General features: G+C 46.9%; 1 protein-coding gene and 1 long non-coding RNA gene across 5 annotated transcripts in view; one reads left to right on the top strand and one right to left on the bottom strand.

Annotated features, from left to right (window-relative positions):
* Positions 1-1937: 1937 nt before the first annotated feature.
* Positions 1938-3006, top strand: LOC116869543. The gene is made up of 3 exons (XR_004383057.1): positions 1938-1958; positions 2513-2734; positions 2847-3006. It is a non-coding gene; the product is annotated as an uncharacterized LOC116869543 (long non-coding RNA).
* A 1703-nt stretch (positions 3007-4709) lies between these two features.
* Positions 4710-18388, bottom strand: part of NFKB1 (nuclear factor kappa B subunit 1) — a 117219-nt gene continuing 103540 nt past the window's right edge. For all 4 annotated transcript variants that reach the window (XM_032860872.1, XM_032860854.1, XM_032860866.1 and 1 more), the window contains 8 exons: positions 14321-14522; positions 13700-13869; positions 13258-13360; positions 10689-10813; positions 8984-9050; positions 8493-8665; positions 7618-7798; positions 4710-5375 (listed from right to left, as the gene is read on the bottom strand). In XM_032860872.1, coding sequence (XP_032716763.1) covers positions 5218-5375; positions 7618-7798; positions 8493-8665; positions 8984-9050; positions 10689-10813; positions 13258-13360; positions 13700-13869; positions 14321-14522 — 1179 coding nt within the window. In that variant the 3' untranslated portion in view covers positions 4710-5217. The remainder of the gene's footprint in view (positions 5376-7617; positions 7799-8492; positions 8666-8983; positions 9051-10688; positions 10814-13257; positions 13361-13699; positions 13870-14320; positions 14523-18388) is intronic.

Genomic DNA, 18388 nt, shown 5'->3' on the forward strand with positions numbered 1-18388 from the left:
GTTAAGCTCCTCCTTCAGTCGGGTAAAGAATTTTGATCTGTGCCAGACCCTGGGACGTGTTCTCCAAAATCATTCCTCCTAATATAGGGAACAAAAGTTGATCACCCCTATCACCTCCCTGCTCTTGGTCCCATGGCTGTGGGACTTATGTTCTTCTCTGGGACCATGTGAGAGGAAGCGCTCCTTTCAAAACTCCCACATGTACTCCTCCATGCTCTTTTCCCCTTTCAGCTGACTGGGACCCTGGCAGCCGAGGGTGGGAGGAAGAGCAACTGTCAGCCAGCGTCCTTTCATGACTAAGTGGAAGAGACATACCCTACCACCCACCCCTGTCCCTGCTGTAAGTGTGGCTTATGAAACCACCTTATTGCAATCAGGAGATCCTGTGGTTAAATGCTTTATGTTTGCCTTAGTTTACTCATCTATAAAATAGGGACAAATTTTTCTTCACAGGGTTTTCAGATACGTAATACTAGTAAGTGAATGATGACCACCTATTGTAGTGCCTGGCACGCAACAGATGCTCAAAAACATCTTGACTGAATACATATTTTCATTCCTGGAGGATTGTTGTGATATTTCAATGAAATCATCATTTTGGAAAGAGAGATCATTGTGGAAGAGCTATTTGCTGGAAGCGAAAAAATGATATTTCAGCCCCTTCCTCCCTCTCATTCTAAGAAGCTTGAACAATGTGTAGAACTCGTCTTTTGTCCAGGGTAGCGCAATCAGGCCATTGCAGACATAATGGAATCCACAATAATGGAAAATGAGAGAATCCATTTAATTTCAAGCCCCTCTACAGCGCCTCCCCCAACCAATGGACAAGAATTTATAGCCTCTGGGATTGGTGTTTAAATGAAGTGGCAGGCTATAGTGAGGATTATAAAGATGAGATGCTTCCTATTGTAGGTGTTTAAAAAAAGATGACAACTTGGATGATTTACTTAGGTGATCTTTAAGATAATGCCCAGCTCTAAGTTCTGTGATGCTTAAGAAAATAAGCAGCATTTTTTTTCAAGTAATCTCTATGTCCAACATGGGGCTTGAACTCACAGGCCTGATATCAAGAGTCACATGCTCTACTGACTGAGCCAGCCAGACCCTCAAGATAGACAGCATTCTAGCTTCACCTTCTCTTTACTCCTGTGCCTCCCCAAGCCCATTACCTGGGGAAGCACAAATCAGAAAGAAAATTTCCCCCAGAAGCACAATAAGGAGAAAGAGATGCTCCTAGTGACCTCCTGTCCATGAATAATTCATACTTAAGCATCTTAGCCTGGTTTTATTTTTTTTTTTTTAGACTTTATTTACTTATTTGACAGAGATCAGAAGTAGGCAGAGGCAGGCAGAGAGAGAGAGGGAAGAACGCTCCCCGATGAGCAGAGAGCCTGACGCGGGGCTCGATTCCCGTCCCTGAGATGGTGACCTGAGCCGAAGGCAGAGGCTCAACCCACTGAGCCACCCAGGCGCCCCCTTAGCCTGGTTTTAGAAGGAAAATCAAGCCAGGTTAACATTTAAGCAACAAGGCTCTTCAGTGATATTCCAGGTTCATTTTGTATTTCGGTTGAGGTACCTTATGACTCTATTATCATATAGAATTGTATGGATTTTTTTCTTTCCCTTTTAAATACCACCTCTTTCCTTGTAAGGTCTTCAGACATGGTTAAAGAGTAACCCGTGGGATCTGACAGACCTGGATTTAAATCTGGAGTGAATTAGTTAATATTCAGATTATCCATTTCCTCACTCTAACATTGGGGTTAAATATGTACCTCAGAGGGAGTCTGACAATTATCATTTAGAAATCATTAATGCAAAGGGGATTGCACACCAATCTGCCTGGCTCCTGCCTTTCCTTTCTCTTGCTAAGGTGCGGAGGGTCTGGTTTGTGAGGCTGCCCTTCACTGCGTGACGAGGGCCATCTGTGCCCCACTGGACTACTGCAGGGGACTCAGGTGGGTGACGAGGGCCTCCTTCTGCCAACAGAGACTGCCCCTCCTGCAGAAGTCTAGGTTATGCCTGCAGAGTAAAGATGACAAAGTTCTGAGAAAGCTATTTTTAAATGGCTTCCTGCTGACAGACGGGCTTTCTGGGAAGGTTGATTTCCGGCCCATTGTAGCTTTCCACCTGATCTCCCGCGTTCCTCCTGGTATTGATCCCCATCTGCTGGTACACTATGAAAGACACTCCTTCCTCAGAGGTACACATAGCGTTGATAGCCTTTTTGCTCAAGCACCATGCAGAGGCTCAGGCCACACTGAGATCTGGGAGGTGGGAAAGAGGAAGTTTCCAGAACAGAAGAGAAACAGGGCTTCTTATTGAAGAAGGGGAATGTTATTTTTAGTCTCGGCATGAGTTGCTTAGTAGTTCCTCCTGGAGTCAGCTTCTCTTTAAAGTGGCTTTCTGGTATGGGAGCTGTCAGGTTAGAGCCCTGGAGAATGTTAACACTCCGCACGTAGGACTTACAGCATCAACCACGATTTTACTCGTGAATCTGCCATTTGCATAGGGCTCGCCTGAACGGCTTGTCTCTGCTTGGGCAGCAGTGGCTGAGGCAGCCTGAAGGTTAGACAGGTGTGACTCAGTGGCTAGCGACTGGAATCATCTCAAGGCTTCCCTCCCTCAGACATCTGCTGGCGGTGCTGGCGTTGGCCATGACCTCAGTGAAAGCTGATGGCCAAACACCTACGACGTGGCTTCTCCATGTATCCACTCGGCTCCCCACAGTGTGGTAACTGGGTTCCAAGAGGGAGTGACATGGGGGGGTGGTCCGGGCAGAAGCTGCACTGCATTTTCCAACCTAACCTCGGAAGCCATTTACCATCAGTTCTACCCTTTCATAGGCCTACAGTGATGAGGGAGGAGCACAGGCCCCTCCCTCAGTGGGAGGAGTGTCGGCCTCCATCTTGGAGACCCGAGAGCTGCTGTTGGCCAACTGGAAAATGACCATCTGCACAGAGAGGAACAGGGGAGGGACAGTGTCATGGGCTTGTTGCTGGAGAATTAAGGTTTTTTGTTTTTTGTTTTTTTAAAGATACAACTTTCAACAACTGGAAGAACGGATTGGAGCATGTGGAGAAATGGCAATGTAATAAAAAATAGAAGTAGAATTTTAAAAATATTTTCATTTCTTTGGGACACACTGTGAAACGAAGAACCCAAACTGTTCACAGCAAGAACAAAGTCTTACTTAAAAAGGCCTCCTCTATTTCAAGATTATTCATCCATGATTTTTAGTATTTCTAGCATTTTTATGGTTTCATTTTTGGTATATTTGGAAGTCATTTTGGTGAAAGAAGGGAAGTAGGAGTTCAGATTAACTTCTTTCCAGTGATTAACCAGATGGAACATCTTATTGATTAACCATCTTTTCCTCATTGATTTGAAATTTATTATATACTAAATTCCTATATATTTTGGGGTCTACTTCTGGACTCAATTATCTTAACCTATCTTTTTGTCCTCACCAAGATAATTCTCTAGCCCATTAGCTCTGGAACTAGACAGACCTGGATATACACTCAGAAGCAGCTTAGCCACTGCCTACTTGAACTCTTGGGGCTCAATTTCCTTTTCTGTATGTTGGGGATAATTCTGTACACTTGATTGGGTTATCTTCAAGATTGCGTGACTTTGTAGGTTGAGCAAAAGTGGTCACCATTAGCTCTCAGCCTCTGTGCAGGTTGGACTCCACGAAAGCTGGCTCTGAGAGGGAGCCAGGGTGGCCTGGGATCCAGGCCTGTGCAGGCTGGGGGAGGAAGCCGTCCTGGGCAGGCAGAAGACCCGAGCTGTGACGCAGACCCCAACAATAGCTCAGCCAGCGAGAGGGAGCTCTGGAGCACAGACAGCCCTTCACCGTCATCCCAGGGGCTGAGGAGCCTTTGTATGCCACATCCATCCATGTTACTCGGGGCCATAAGGGCCAAGAGTGTGATCTGGTGGGGTGGCTCTCTGTGGCTGAGGCAATCCCCAAAGGAACTGACAGGCCAAGAGGCCTTTGGCCAAGTGTGCTCCCGGCGGCTGGGTGGATGCAGCCTTTATTAAAGAGGGTTCTTGGTTGCGTGTCCCAGGGTTCATCACAGCACCTCCTTAAAACGCTTTTCATGTCCCCTCTCCCTTGTTTCCAAGCCTCTGAGTGAAGAGCAGTCAGCCAAGCTTCCTGCTGGAAGGCTGCAGGTCGCAGACCCCCCTCCATGTGCAGAGATGACGGGACCTGAGGCAGCGCAGGGGCCCCGAGAGCACCCTGAGGGGTGCGGGGGGGGGCCAGTGTCCCACGAGGCGGTGGGAGGTGAGGCGGCACAGCCAGAATGAAACGAGCCAAGCTAGGAGTCGACAAACCCAAAGCTTTCATCTCAGCTTAAAACAACTGCTCTTTTGATCATTTTTGGGGGGTTCATTTCTGGGTCAAAAACTGGACTCTGAAGGGGTATGTGAATGTGATAACTGGGCTGTGGAATGATCCCATGATTATAAGGAATCATCTCAGAAAAGTATTTCTGGAGATCGAACAGAATGAGGTAACCAATTTGCTTTTCCTTTTATTATAAAAGTAAAATAAAAAATAGCATTTATAAATCCAACATATTTTCCTTTAAAGTATTTGATCTAAAAAACATATTTACAATAGCAAAATGCAGAAAAAGGGGGTAAAGACCATTTGCAGCACTGATTGTAACCGTGTTTACATATTGACATTACATATTCTGTTTTCGAATCACATAGATAACCACATTAGAAAAAGCAGTAAAGCCTTTTTTTTTTTTAATTATATACCAGGTAACTTTCATTTAAAAATATCCCTTTTCATAATCCTTAATCTGAATGCACGACAGTGCTGTGGACGGCCAGCGAGAACACCAGGTGGGGACCAGGTCACCTTTTAATGCCAGCGGGAACGCGGGGGTGTGGGGGCAGCAGCAGTGACAACGGGAAGCAGCTGGGAAAGCTCACTAAGCCAGCTTGCCCACGGGGAGGCGGCAGGCCAGCCAGGCATGGTGACTGCTCTGGACTGTGTGTTCGTGGACTGGACTAGTAACATTCCCGTGAGAACCGAGAAAGGAAGCCAACTGCAAAAGGCCTTGAGTGAAATTCCGAGAGATGGAGGCAGGCTGCTTTTCCTCTGAGCACCCGTGGATGCACTTCGCCTTCCTTCTTTTGGACAAGGGTGGAATTTCAGAGCTTTGGTTTACACGGTGTGGGGGAACTGCCAGCAGGCTAGATTTTGCCCTCTATGGGTCCTTCCTGCCCGTACTCGTGGGGCACTTTGTTAAGAGTCAGCAAAGAGCTGCCGCTGGTCAGAGACTCTGTAAAGCTGAGTTTGCGGAAGGACGTCTCCACGCCGCTGTCGCAGATGCTGTCGTCTCGGACCTCGTCTGTGGAAAGAAGCACAGAGTCACTGGGGCACAGCTAGGGAGAGGGCAGAGCCTTGGCTCTCCTACACCTTTTAGCCCAGGCAGGCTCAGAGTCTGGGTCTAAGAGGCTGGTGGGCGGCTCCTGTCTATCAGCTTCCACAGGCCGCCCGCCTGTCACTCCTGCCACCTGCCTGTTGCTACTGCACTTGGTGACGGCCGACAGAGGGAGAACCCCGGGCAACAGAAACACCATGAAGACATCAGAATTAGGCAAATGTTTCCACATCTCTTCCTTACCATCACGTTTATCAGAATCCTTTCTGAATTCTCTTAACTCACAGTGGGCCTTCTTTTTCTTAGAAATCAGGTATATTTTTCCAACCACTGTCTTACCTATTTTCTAGCTGGGGAAATTGCTGAACCCAGGCAAAATAAATGTGTGACCGAAGTAGGAACTAAAAATGAGATATCTCTCTGGGCCTCACGTGCTATTAAATGCTACTCATTGCTTCAAAAACATTCTCATAGCAGAGAAAAGATAAGGTGATTATGAGGAAAAGGAGTCTGTGATGAACAAGTAGGTCACACTCTCCTTGTTGAGAAGCGTCTTTCAAGATGGGAACAATGTGGAGTTACTGCCTATAGAAAGAAAGTGATCAGAGAAAGAAAGTCTAATATACACAAATCAAAATGCTATCTTCTTGTATATTAAGTTCTGATATTAAAATATTAAGACCTTAATGGCAGTGACATGCTGTTGTTTTTTTACTAATTTGGTAGATTTTTTTACTGATTTGATTTATTTGGTCACCCAATCTCTACTGGGTTTCTACTATGTGTAGGAGGTATTTTAGAAATAACTACAAGTCAGAGATCAAATCAGATTTTAAAGATATAAGTATTTTTCTATTTCTTTGTGTAGAAGGAGCATCAGGTCATGACATAGGAGATGAGGGCTATTTTGCTGGTGGACACTTTATTCCTTTCCAATGTGTGCAACATCTGTCCTTACTCTCCTAGAAGGGCCCCTGACAAGGTGACCCCTTGGGCTGATATCGAAGGGCAAGGAGGAGCCACTGGGTGAGGATCTTTGCAGGCAGGGGGTCCTGAGATGGGATCAGACTTGTGGGCAGAGGGCTTGGAGGACAGTGGGTGCAGGGAAGTGGGGCAGGAGGAAAGGCATATGGAAGGGATTTGCGAGAGACAATGGATAAGTGACACTGCCTTTGTTACCTCTCTCTCTTCAAAGCCTTGAACAGTGCTAGACACATAGGATGTGCTCATTAAAGATTTGGTGAGTGGATAAGTGAACTGGAAGGTATACAACAGGTACAACATAGCACTACTTTTTAAAAAGACTCTTGTTGCCTGAGTGCACTGAAGGAAAAGGGGCAGACCAGAAGCAGGGAGACTGACCAGGAGCTGCTGCAGGAACTGAGGCAAGAAATGAAGGTGGATGGACAAGGGAGGCTGTCCCAGAGGAGGGGCTGGGGGCTGCGTGTGTGCTGGCTGCGAGCAGCAGATGTTCACAGGTGAGGCTTGGATTTTTGTCCTAACCTCCTGGAGGATGGAGGAGCTTCTGCCTGACATGGCCAACTGTTGGTCTTTCAAGGATGAGGGAATTCTAGCTGCTGCCATGTTCTCGGTGGGGACTGACAGAGGGAGGGTCCAAAGAGAGAAAGCACGAGTGGTTGTTGAGAGAGTTCGAGAACACATTTGCAGGGAAACAAAGGGTTACTGGGCTGCTGGGAGTCTGTTCTGGGACATGTTTCAGGTGGGGGACAGAGGGTCAGTGCTGGGGGCTGGGAGGAGACGCAGGGAGAAGGTGAAGCCACTTCTGGGCTGGACGGGAGGAGCTGAGGGTGCTGTGGTGGGAACTGCGGTGTCATCTACAGTCTGGGGCCAGCCCTGGCTCTACAGGCCCTGCTCTGTTAGTTCCTTTCTCTCCTTTACACTTAAGAAGTGAGAGACACTATTTGCCTTAAGTAGCCACATCACTGTTTTTAGTATTTATTTTACTGTTTACTACGGAATATTTACTACGAATCCAAGTGATTCGCAGGTCAATGGGACTGCTCCTGGGGACAGCACCCTGACTGACCAGCAGCATAGGAGAGGCACAGAGGTAGAACCCGTGAGCTGTGGAGGGAGATGGACACACCGGACAGGGTCCTCAGGGGACGACAGCCATAGCTCAAGACATGGAGGACACAGCCTGGAAAGCAGGAGGTTATCTCCGCTGCTTGTTCTGTTTTTCCCTTACCTACTGGCGACCTCGTGGAGGCAGGTGAGAGGGGCAGCGAGAGGGTCTGAGGTGCAGCCTTCCCGGGGCCGGGGGCCACGGTTCCTGGGGTGCAGAAGGCTGCCTGGATCACTTCGATGGCTTCGGTATAGCCCATCTGTCTCAGGGCCTCCACCAGCTCTCTTATTGTGCCCCCAGAGACCTGGGAGAAAGACAGGCAGCGTGTGTTCCTGAGCAGGGAGCCAGGAACAAGCAGGCAGGCCATCCCCATGACACCCGCCCTGCTCGGCCCCTGTGAGCGCCTGGCGGCCTGGAGGGCTTGGCGCGCAGATGGCCACGGAGACGCGCGGCCTTCATGTCGGGCTTCTTGTGTCAGCGCAGAGACCACTCAGGAAATCACAGAGAAGCGGCTTCCAGTAAGCACGGAGGACAGAGAGGGAGAGAAGTGCTGAGGCGGTGAAACTCTGCCTGCCATGAAGGTCACGCGGTATCCCTGTTGGGGTTGAGGCTCTGAAAACCACCGAGAAACCAGAGCTACAAAGGAAATTCTCAGTAGAACAATGATTTCACCTCACAGAAAGCTGCCTCTGGGTCCTGACTGGGGATCACAGCATGTTCTTGGGGACGGGAAGATAATGCATGTGGATCACAGTCTATCACGGTGGTTCAGGCGGTCAAAGTTCTGTGACAACCCTGACCTTCTACCTAGGATTTCTGCAGGAAATCTCAAGATATCTGAAAACTGCCTTCTTACGAAGGTGAGTTTCTGCCCTGGTCTGGGTCACTCTCCCAGGACATGGTCATGACTGATTTTCCGCCTCCTCGGGAGGGGGCCCTGGCCAGGTCAGTGATGTTAACAGACGAGAGTCAAGTACAAGGGTGAGGTGATGGGTTACCTCATAGTTGTCCATCAGAGTTTTAGAAGGAGCAGGACTCAGCCGGAAGGCATTATTTAGTATCCCCAGACCTAACTTCTGTGCCAGAGTCGCCCAGTTTTTGTCTGGATCAGGGATTTCTAGCAACTTGTAGAGCTGCAGCTTTGCATCCTCAGTCAGCTGTTTCATGTCTCCTGAAGGAATGAAGAAGAAACACAGCTGTGCTAAGCGCCCAGAGACACTCTGGAGGGACTGAGCACCGCTGCGCTGCTGCCCTCAGCTTCCAGTGGGAGCCAGGAAGCTGCTTTTCTTGGAGCCGGCAGCAGCCCAGCCAAGTAAGGGCAGTATGCATGTTTTAGAAGATCACAGCGGACAGGCTCCTTTGCATACATCCAAGGAGCTTCTGATTGTGGAATAAGCCACCGAGCCTTTCACAGCACAGCCTGGCCAATGCTGCTTCTCTCTCAGCCCCTTAAATGACTGTGTGGAGGGAATACCGGTTAAGAGCTCACCTTGCACAAGTAAATCATCAGATGTAAACTCTGGCTCATAGGGTTTCCCATTTAATATATCAAACACCTGTTGGGGAGAAAACCGTGGAGAAACATTACACATTAAAGGGATCAGGACGGAGTCAGTTTCTTTGTAATAAACTCACTGTGTCCTCCTGACGAAGGCCTAGTACCCTAAAGATGGAGGAATGGGAAGGAGTCGGTCCCATGACCCTGAAAGTCATGACAATGCCCTTTGGACAAAGAAAAGCCCTGGGGGCTCTGGGGCCAGGAGGCGGGGCTCTATAGGGGCTTCTGAGGTGGGTAGGAAGGCCCAAGCCAACCTTGCAGAGAGCTGGCACCACAGTACTTTTAAAGGACAAAGAGAACAGTCCAGGGGCGCCTGGGTGGCTCAGTGGTTAAAGCGATTGCCTTTGGTTTGGGTTATGATCCTGGGATCCCGGGATCGAGCCCCGCATTGGGCTCCCTGCTCTGTGGGAAGCCTGCTTTTCCCTCTCCCACTCCCTCTGCTTGTGTTCCCTCTCTTGCTGTGTGTCTGTCAAATAAATAAATAAAATCTTTAAAAAAAAAAAAAAAAAAAGGAAGAAAGAAAGAAAGAACAGTCCAGGCCACCAGATCGGCCACGTGTTGGTGGGAGACTCGTCAGTAAGTGATGTGTGTCTGAGACCCCGGAGGAGGACTGGGCTTATGCAGAGCTGGAAGCTGGGCCTCCTTGCTGCCCCCTCCTCCCTCAGGAAAGGCGTCTGGAACGAAGTCTATAGATGTGGTCAGACTGGGGTATAGTAATGCTCACAAAGCTGGATGTTCTCTTCCAGCACCAGCTGCATTTTAAATTTAGGGGACAGAAAAGTCTTAGGTTAAAAGGAAAAACACAATTCCGTAGCTATGGAGACCTTTCTCTGTGCTCTGCAGTCACCTCGGACTCGCTGACTTCGGTAAGGACAACATGGGGTCACTGAAGTGGGTTATCTTTGTGTGTTCTGTGGTGAGGCTTCTGGGAAAGCCAGGTGCTCAGCATTAAAGGGGAACCGTGTGGTCTCTGCCAGGGTCACTCAGCTCAACACCACGGGCCTCGAAGAGGCAAACAAGCAGTTTTTGGATGTGGAGCAGCGCTTGGCCCTAAGAAAGTCGATTTTGTTGTGTCAGAGATGTGTCTGATGCTCATGTCCTCCCCCTGGCTCTTCTTCCTGGCCCATAAAGACCTACTCACTGCTTTTCACCCTCAGATCTCAGGTCACTGGAGTTTGGAAGAAGAGTTTAAGTCTCTTTACTATGTTTATAGTTATTAAAATCCTCAGAAGAATCCCTGGGTTCTTTTTATGAAAAGAAATCACTTAGCAAAATTCTAAGCAAACCGTAACATTTCTCCTAGCTTCAGAAATGGAGATGGGAACCATTCTGGTGTGAGCTCAGAACGGGAAACTCTTGCATGAATTTTGTGTTTTCTCTTGCGGAACCCTCTCTCACAACTTAACCGTGATCTGATTAGGCACACACTTTCACACTCATAACTCCGCTGACCTAGATCTTTCATGGATAGGCTTTTCAAGATAAATTTGTCTCTTGACAAACAGACTTTCTTAAAAATAAAAATAAAAGGATTTTGCTTTGGGGAATAAAGACCCAAGAAGACCATCTGTTCTTATACTCCCGAATCATTAGCTCCCTCCGGAGCTGCTGCCAAACAGACGGGAACCACACTCACCTGCCAGTTGGTGGCCATGTCTAGAGGTGTGGTTCCAGGCACGACTCCTTCATCCTCTCCATCTTTTTCCCAGGAGTCATCCAGGTCATAGAGAGGCTCAAAGTTCTGCACCAGGGGATCTGCGCCTGTTAAGTTACACAGCACAGTAAGCCCCGATCTTGTCGACTCTGAAATGCCTGCAGAGGTCACATGTCCAAAGGTAAAGCACAATAGCTACTTGAGGCAATTACTGGGATGATTTTTAATACATGAAACATGCTTCTACCAAACTATTCAGAGATCTTCTTTTAAATTCTAATTTATTTAGACTGTAAAGATGTCTGATGATACCCTATACAGCCAAGGACGTTTTCAAAGACAAAAGACTTGGAAGTACCCTGACCCTCACATTTCCATCTTTAGGACCGTTTTCAACTGAAAGAGGCACCTTTAAGCTAAGGAGTAGCGGCAGTGATTTATAAGGGCTGGGCTGCCTCCTCAGGATTCAGGACCTAATTTAACGTTCGAGTTCGTGCCCACCACTGCACATGTCTCAGGCTCTTCTCTCAGTTGCTCAAAAGAGCAAACTTTGCTGTATAGGGACAATAGGCTCACTTTTATTCCTGGGTACAGCACTGCTGGGGCCCCAATCCTTACACGGACAAACACCACAAAAACCTTCTCCTACGATGTCTAGTTATTGATCCTGGAAAAATGCAGCCTGTTTCTTAATGTGCAGCAAGAAAACACCAAAAGTCACTCAGAGATTAGAGCTAGTTACCTCTTAGAGGCTTAGAAACTATTTTTATGAGAGCGTTTAGTCAGCTGTCTAACGAACAGTAGTCAGTTCAGTACACCCTTCTGGGAAAAACTTGTTTTTATCTTGCTGGGCGATCATTTGCTTTGTGCCAACTTCAATAATAGGAGAGGGCCAAATGAGACTCAGGGAAGGATCTTCGCGCTGTTTCTTACTTCAGCCGTCCAGCCCCCGCCTGATCCAGAAGGCAGGGAGGGCCAGCTGACCATGGAAAACACAAGAGAAACTAAGAGGAATGATGTATGGGCTGATGAACGCTGGAGGAGCTGAGCTCAGGTCCTGAAGTGACCTTCATCATGACTGGGAGCTCAGGACTAGGTTTTTCATCCGAGTACCTTCATTTATGTCATGCAGACACTGTTTTTGCTACTCCTTTCACGGGGTATTAAGAATTTAAGAAAAAATATTTTTGAAACGGTTTTAGGTTCTTGTCTGAAATCATTTTTTTTAAGATTATTTATTTATTTATTTGACAGAGAGAGATCAGAGCGACAGGCAGAGAGAGAGACAGAGAGAGAGAGGAGGAAGCAGGCTCCCCACTGAGCAGAGAGCCCGATACGGGACTTGATCCCAGGACTCTGGGATCATGACCTAAGCCAAAGGCAGAGGCTTCAACCCACTGAGCCACCCAGGCGCCCCCTGAAGGCATTTCTTAATTATAACCAGGGACATCCCAAACTATTCACACATACTGCAATCAGAGTCTCATGTTCAAGAGAAAGGTTGACTTGACCGAAATGAAGAAAAGAGAAGGTTATTGTTTATTTGGACATGACTTTATTCGCTTAGGAGTATGTGGGGCTCCCAAAGAAAAAGTCTGTATATCATCCTGGGCTCAGTTTTTAAAGAGGTATTTAACTAGTTCTGTTTTCTTGAACTTATGAAGCATTTGCTTTCTAAAAAGGTTCTAATAAGATCTATAGTAAATCAGATAGCTCAAGGTTTGCGAGACTACTCCCATTAAACATTTGTTGAGGTTCTAAGTACAGAAGGCAAGAGAGATTCAGGGGTGAGCAAGAGTAATTTCTATACCTCACAGGACTAGAGAATTAAATGGAATGACACCTAAAAATCCTTGAGCAGAGCAGGGGAGAGAAATAGTAGAGAGAATGGAGTCTGAAAGCTCAGACGGATGAGATGTGAGTCAGAGCTGTGCCCTTCCTAGGACCCCAGGACAGGGTCCCACATATTTCTTCAGTCTGTTTCATCTGCTGTGAGATGGGAAAAGTAATGATGGTACTTAACTCTAGGGGTTATTGCAGATTAAATGAGACAGTGCATCTGGCAGGCCTAGCACACTGCCTGACACATAGTAGCTAGCAATTTCTAGGGCCTCACAAAAAACCATTTGTTTTTTCCCATTATTTCAACTTCTAAAGGACCTCTCTTGCCCACGGAAATTCTAAAATGTCTTCTACCAATCAACTTTTTTACCTGGAGATTTCTGACACGATCTGAGGCTGGCATTGCTCAGAGTTCTTTAAGGGATCAAATTCAACCTTAAGAAGATCTCCTGTCACAGGAGTCAACCTAAATCACCAACACCCAAAACAAACCGATGAACCAGAGAGTGAGGACTGACACGAGCATCAGGATGGAGCCCAGGATTACGAGTCCCAGCAGCGCCATTCTGGCCATGGACGTGTGATTTTTATTTACTCGTGCCTTCCAGCAATAGCTCTGTGGCTTAAAGGAGCAGCTGGGGCTGTTCACCTGGAGCTGGGTTTGCATTCCTGATAGAGCTTTCCAGCCCGACCCGCCAGGCCGCCTTACCTGCTGCCTTGAGAAGAGCTGCCAGCCTGGTGGACCCTCTCCCGGCTGCTATGTGCAGGGCTGTAGTCCCATCATAGGTGGTACTGTCTACGTGGGCCTCACCCTGAAATCCAGCCCACACAGGAAGGAGTTAGTGGAAGGTTCTCGCACCCTCCAGTCCCCACTATCTCCTGTCAGCGTGACTCCTGGGTCCTATACTAGATCCTGTAACTAGCCCAGCTACTATCTGGGGTGCTCTCCACCACTTCAGAAATCCCCAATTGGAGAGAAGGGGCCAACGGTGTCAGGACGGCCCAAAGCTGACCACCCGAAGCCTTGAGGAGCTTCGGAATAAATCGAGGCGGCTGCAGGGAGAAAGACGTTACTGACGCCTGTCCTTGAAAAGATGGTCCTAACGCCCCCTGGGGAATGTAACTCGAAGGCAAATAGGCACGCCCGTTACCTCCAGGAGCAGGCAGCCAGCCAGGGAGATGTTGTCGCGCTCCACGGCCAAGTGCAGCGCCGTGCGCCCGGACTTCCGCTCCTGGGCGTTGACGTCGGCGCCGGCGGCCACCAGCAGCAGCAGACACGGCAGGCTGTTGCTCATCACGGCTATGTGAATGGCGTTGAGACCTGCGGCCCAAGCACAGGGACAGTCATGGAGCTGGGAGGCTGCTTGCAGGACAGCAAAACTGGACCCTAGGGAGGGAATGCTGTCAAGTCCTCGCACATCTAGCATCTGCTCCAGAGAGCCTGGAAAGGCGCTGCAAGGCTGTTGTTCTGCAGGAAAACCCACAGTCTCCTTGTATGTGCTCAGGAGACACTGAGGGCAAATAAACATTCTGTGGCTAAGTGACGCTTGATGCTTGCTACACCTTGAGGCCAGAGTTTGCTCAGGCCTCTGCTTTTTCCACCTACAAACAATTCCAAATCATCTTTAAAGAAATTAGTCATGGCGGGCAATGGAAATTCTCATGAGAGATGACAGACTCCAGGGAAGTCGGGAAGCATTTTGGGGTGCAAATCAGAGAATACACATTAGAAAGCAGTGAGAGGTCACCCATGACGTCTGCTTGTCTCTTACCTTCCCCATTAGGGTGGTCCATCAGTAGTGCTGCCTTCTTGTGCTTGAGTAAAATACTGAGAATTTTATCTTGTCCTTCTTTGGCAGCTAGGTGCAAAACAGAGTTACCCAAGCGGTCCAGAAGACTCAGGTCGGCCCCGGCCCTCAGCAAGTCTTCCACCACAGCCTCTTGCTTGGTGATCACTGCCAAGTGCAAGGGTGTCTGGGAAGTGGAGAAGAGTCAGGAGACACATGGGTCAGAGGCACACACTTGAAACCCCCTGGGCTTTGAACCTACTGGCTTGGTTGCTACCATTGCAAGAGGGTGGTGTCCTGCCTCGGGGCCACTGCCCGTTGCCAGATCAACTCTTCACTTCTGTAAACGAATTACTCCCTGTTCCATGTGAGAATGCAGTATGTGCCGGACTGACACTGAGCCACGTGATAATTAAGGTTATTTTTATATCTACAACTCCTAATTGCTTTCTTGTTTCTCATTACAGCCTGCTGACTGCTGATATGTTAATTCTTCTATTAATAAATTTATTTTCCTTGAATTTCTAGCAGAAATCTATCTTCACCTGATAATTCTGCATATTAACAAATCAAAGCAAGGCTGTAGTTTTACTGAAGAAGTGGAAACGAACTAATTACTCAATAGAAACCAATTCACAAAGGTGCTGTCATTCAATATTGACATGGAAAATGAGTTTGCTAAAATGAAAAATATTCTTCCATGGACCGGCTCCACGATGAGACCAACCAACAGAACTCTGGCACCCCCGTTTTACACAGGTGTCCAAGGATTCTAAATGTCATAACAAGAACGAGAGACCCATCTCAGTAAGAGGCTCCAAGGAACAAGCAAGCTGACTTGCTGGTACCTCACAGGTGCGTCCAGAGTCCATTTGATTACTCTGCCCGCAAGCCAGTGCCTCGGCGAATGCAAATGAGATATTTTGCAAACAGTGTTTTCAAAATGAGCAACACAAACAGAATTGTGAAAGTATCTTTCAAAGAACTGAGGCCACTGACAAAGAGTGATATGTTTTTATACAACTCAGTCTATTTCACAGGAGTCGGTGAAATCCAGTGTGTCTGGTGACAATTTGCCTATACTTTCTCTCTCGGCACGCGATTCCTAGCCACAGCAGCGACAACAGCAACGCCCCTGGTGCAGGATGACCACAGCCCAGGATACGATGCAAGAAGTTCCCGCGGCTTCAGCCCACTCACAGTGATAACTGCACACAGCAGAAGCAAGGCAGGCTTTTGGGCCAAATTTCCATTCTTTTTTTTTTTTTTTCATATTTTATATCCCTGCTTGAAACAGAATGGTGTCCTCAAAACTTTAGATACTGTAAGCCAAGAGCCTTCTTCTCAAGAAATAAAAACGTAAAACAAAAAGGGTGCATGTATTAATAGGAAACGCTACTTGGGGAGATGAAAAATGAGAGAATGAAATTGTAAAAAAGATCTGAAATTATAAAATATTATACCACTCAGAAATTAGTAATTATCTGTTTTTTTTTTTTTTAAGATTTTATTTATTTGACAGACAGAGATCACAAGTAGGCAGAGAGGCAGGCAGAGAGAGAGGAAGGGAAGCAGGCTCGATGTGGGGCGGGGCTCGATCCCAGGACCCTGGGACATGACCTGAGCCGAAGGCAGAGGCTTTAACCTACTGAGCCACCCAGGCGCCCCTATATCTGGTTTTAATATGATTTTTTTTTCATGTTATACAAATTCTGCTACCGTAAGAGAAGTTCTCTCTCTCTCTCTCTCTTTTTTTTTTTTTTAGCATAGTCCCTCCAAAGGTTTTCTATGAAATGTCAGGCTTTATATCTTTAACCCCAGGATTATATAATGTAGTGTGGACTGTGTGTGAGAGTATCCTAAAATATCTATAATATTTCAGGTGTATATGTTTATGTAGCCAGTATCTGGAAAAATACTTACAAATGCAGTAGTTATATTTGGGAATGAGTTTGGGGAACCTGGATAGTGCCAGGGAGGGCAACTTTTGATTTTCCAGTGTATTTCCTTATGGACGATCCAAAGAACTATTAACATATACTATATTGATAAAAGTTAAAAATAAAGAAGCAAAAACCCACATGCACAAAACCCCTCATTAATGTGTCATGGGAAGCTATGCAGATAAAACAATCCATAACAAACACACTGGAGGGGTGATCTGTGGTTGCGGGGAGAAGAAGAGGAGAGGGCTTGAAGGCAATAGATTTCAGAAATATCTTCAGAAGAATCCTAACTCTATGTACTGAGATTATTTTGAGTATATCTCTAGAAAGTGGGTGGGGAGAGAGATTTGATCATGACAGATGGTCACAGAAATGTACTAAGATTAGTGAATGGTATTTTGGGAGGTTGTCTAAGACAATTGCCAAATAATCCAAATTACTTAGAGAACTGCAAAATTTTTCCATTGAAAATAGTTAACAGAGAGCCTTTACAAAGAGAAATGAGTCCAAATTTTAGCCTTTTCTAGTTCTCAAATCGAAGTCGCCACTGGGTGTATGTTTGAGATCTAGAAGCCATTACCAGGGGATCCTAGATTTCCTGTCCACGAAGGACAGCGGTGCTAAGTTGGGGGAGAAATGGACCTGTGTTCTCCCCAGAGTCCCCAGATTGGAAGGCAAGAAGTGTCAGAGGTGGTGGTTTCAAGGTGTTTGTCTCAATATATGTAACCAAATGATACAGTAAAGAGGTCAGCCCATAATAAATCACGACTACTAATCCTGTTGTGCGGTGCCCTTTGCAGGGCCTATTTATAAACAGAAAAACAAGTAATTCCTTGAATCTGACCTACAAGCAGCGAAGTGAAGCAATCTTTGAAAGGAGGACCGAGAAGCGACAGAGTCCTGTTCGTTCCCAGTTTTATTTGTATGCTTGTGATGGTTGAGAGGAACAGTCGTAAAGACCGAACAAATCAAACTTTAAGGGCGAGATGACTCTCCAAATACCAACAACCCCCAAGATGGTATGAAAATCTGAAGACATTCTTTAAATGTCTACCTAAAATTAGACTTTGTCCTCATTACTTTATATTATGAGTCAGTGAAGAATCCCCAACTTCATTCTTCCGTCGACATAAAGCACCACCACCAGGGAAGGAGCCGAAAGCCTTACATCAAATGAGAGACTTATTTCCTTTATCAGGAAACGCCTATTCACACATAACAATCAAGTAAGAGCTACATGTAAACGTTTTAGCTCTTTTTCCTCGAGGAGATAAAAATGACTCACGGAACCTGCTTTAACAACTGAGAACTGGAACTGGTACCTTTACTGTGCAGTTAATGCACATGACGGTGCGTATTTTTAGAGTGACAGGTCTGGGACCAGGCACCTAAGCACGCCGTCCGGGCCAAGGAGGGCTGGGAAGTCACTCTGGGTGGAGTGAAGGGAAGGAGAAAATGGGAAAGCTAACAAGGAGCAAGACCAGCAGACTGGCACCAAAGCCAGTTGGGGAGGGGGGGCGAAGGTGGCTGGGAGGGGAGAGAGCCCCTTTGGCCAGAGTGACTGGGCCAGGTCTCAGACTCCGAATACCAGCCCCCAGGCTTTGGTACTGTCAAGTGTAGTTCCAATTTCCTTTTCTCACCTAAAGTTTGCCCATGCCCATCAGGAAGCCTCACCGGGTCCCAGCTACCTTCTCTCTGCAACGTCTGAGGACCTCTGTACCAGGGTTCCTCAATTTGCTTCTGAACCCACTGAATTCCTGTTCAAACCCGACCCGAGCAAAACTCTGTTTTTTTTTTTTTTTTTTCTGGTTCCTTGATTTGAGCTGTCTTTCTGATTTTGAAAGACACTTCTCCTCAACCGACCTTTTTTACTTTTCTGTGTTCTGATTTCAGCACCCTTTATTTGATATACACTTAATCTAGATATTGTCAAAATGTGTTTCAGCAGGCTTCAAAATTCTTACACATTATTGGCTTTCCAAACTTAATTTTTTTTCAACTGTATTTATCTTGACAAAAATGACATATTTACTCCAGGTTCTCCCATACTGCATATTTGAAAGTTGCTATGAGAGTAGATCCAAAAGTTCTTATCACAAGAAAAAAA

Source organism: Lontra canadensis, unplaced genomic scaffold (genome assembly GCF_010015895.1).
Source record: "Lontra canadensis isolate GAN:19392208 unplaced genomic scaffold, GSC_riverotter_1.0 scaffold1, whole genome shotgun sequence".
NCBI classification, from domain to species: Eukaryota; Metazoa; Chordata; class Mammalia; order Carnivora; family Mustelidae; genus Lontra; species Lontra canadensis.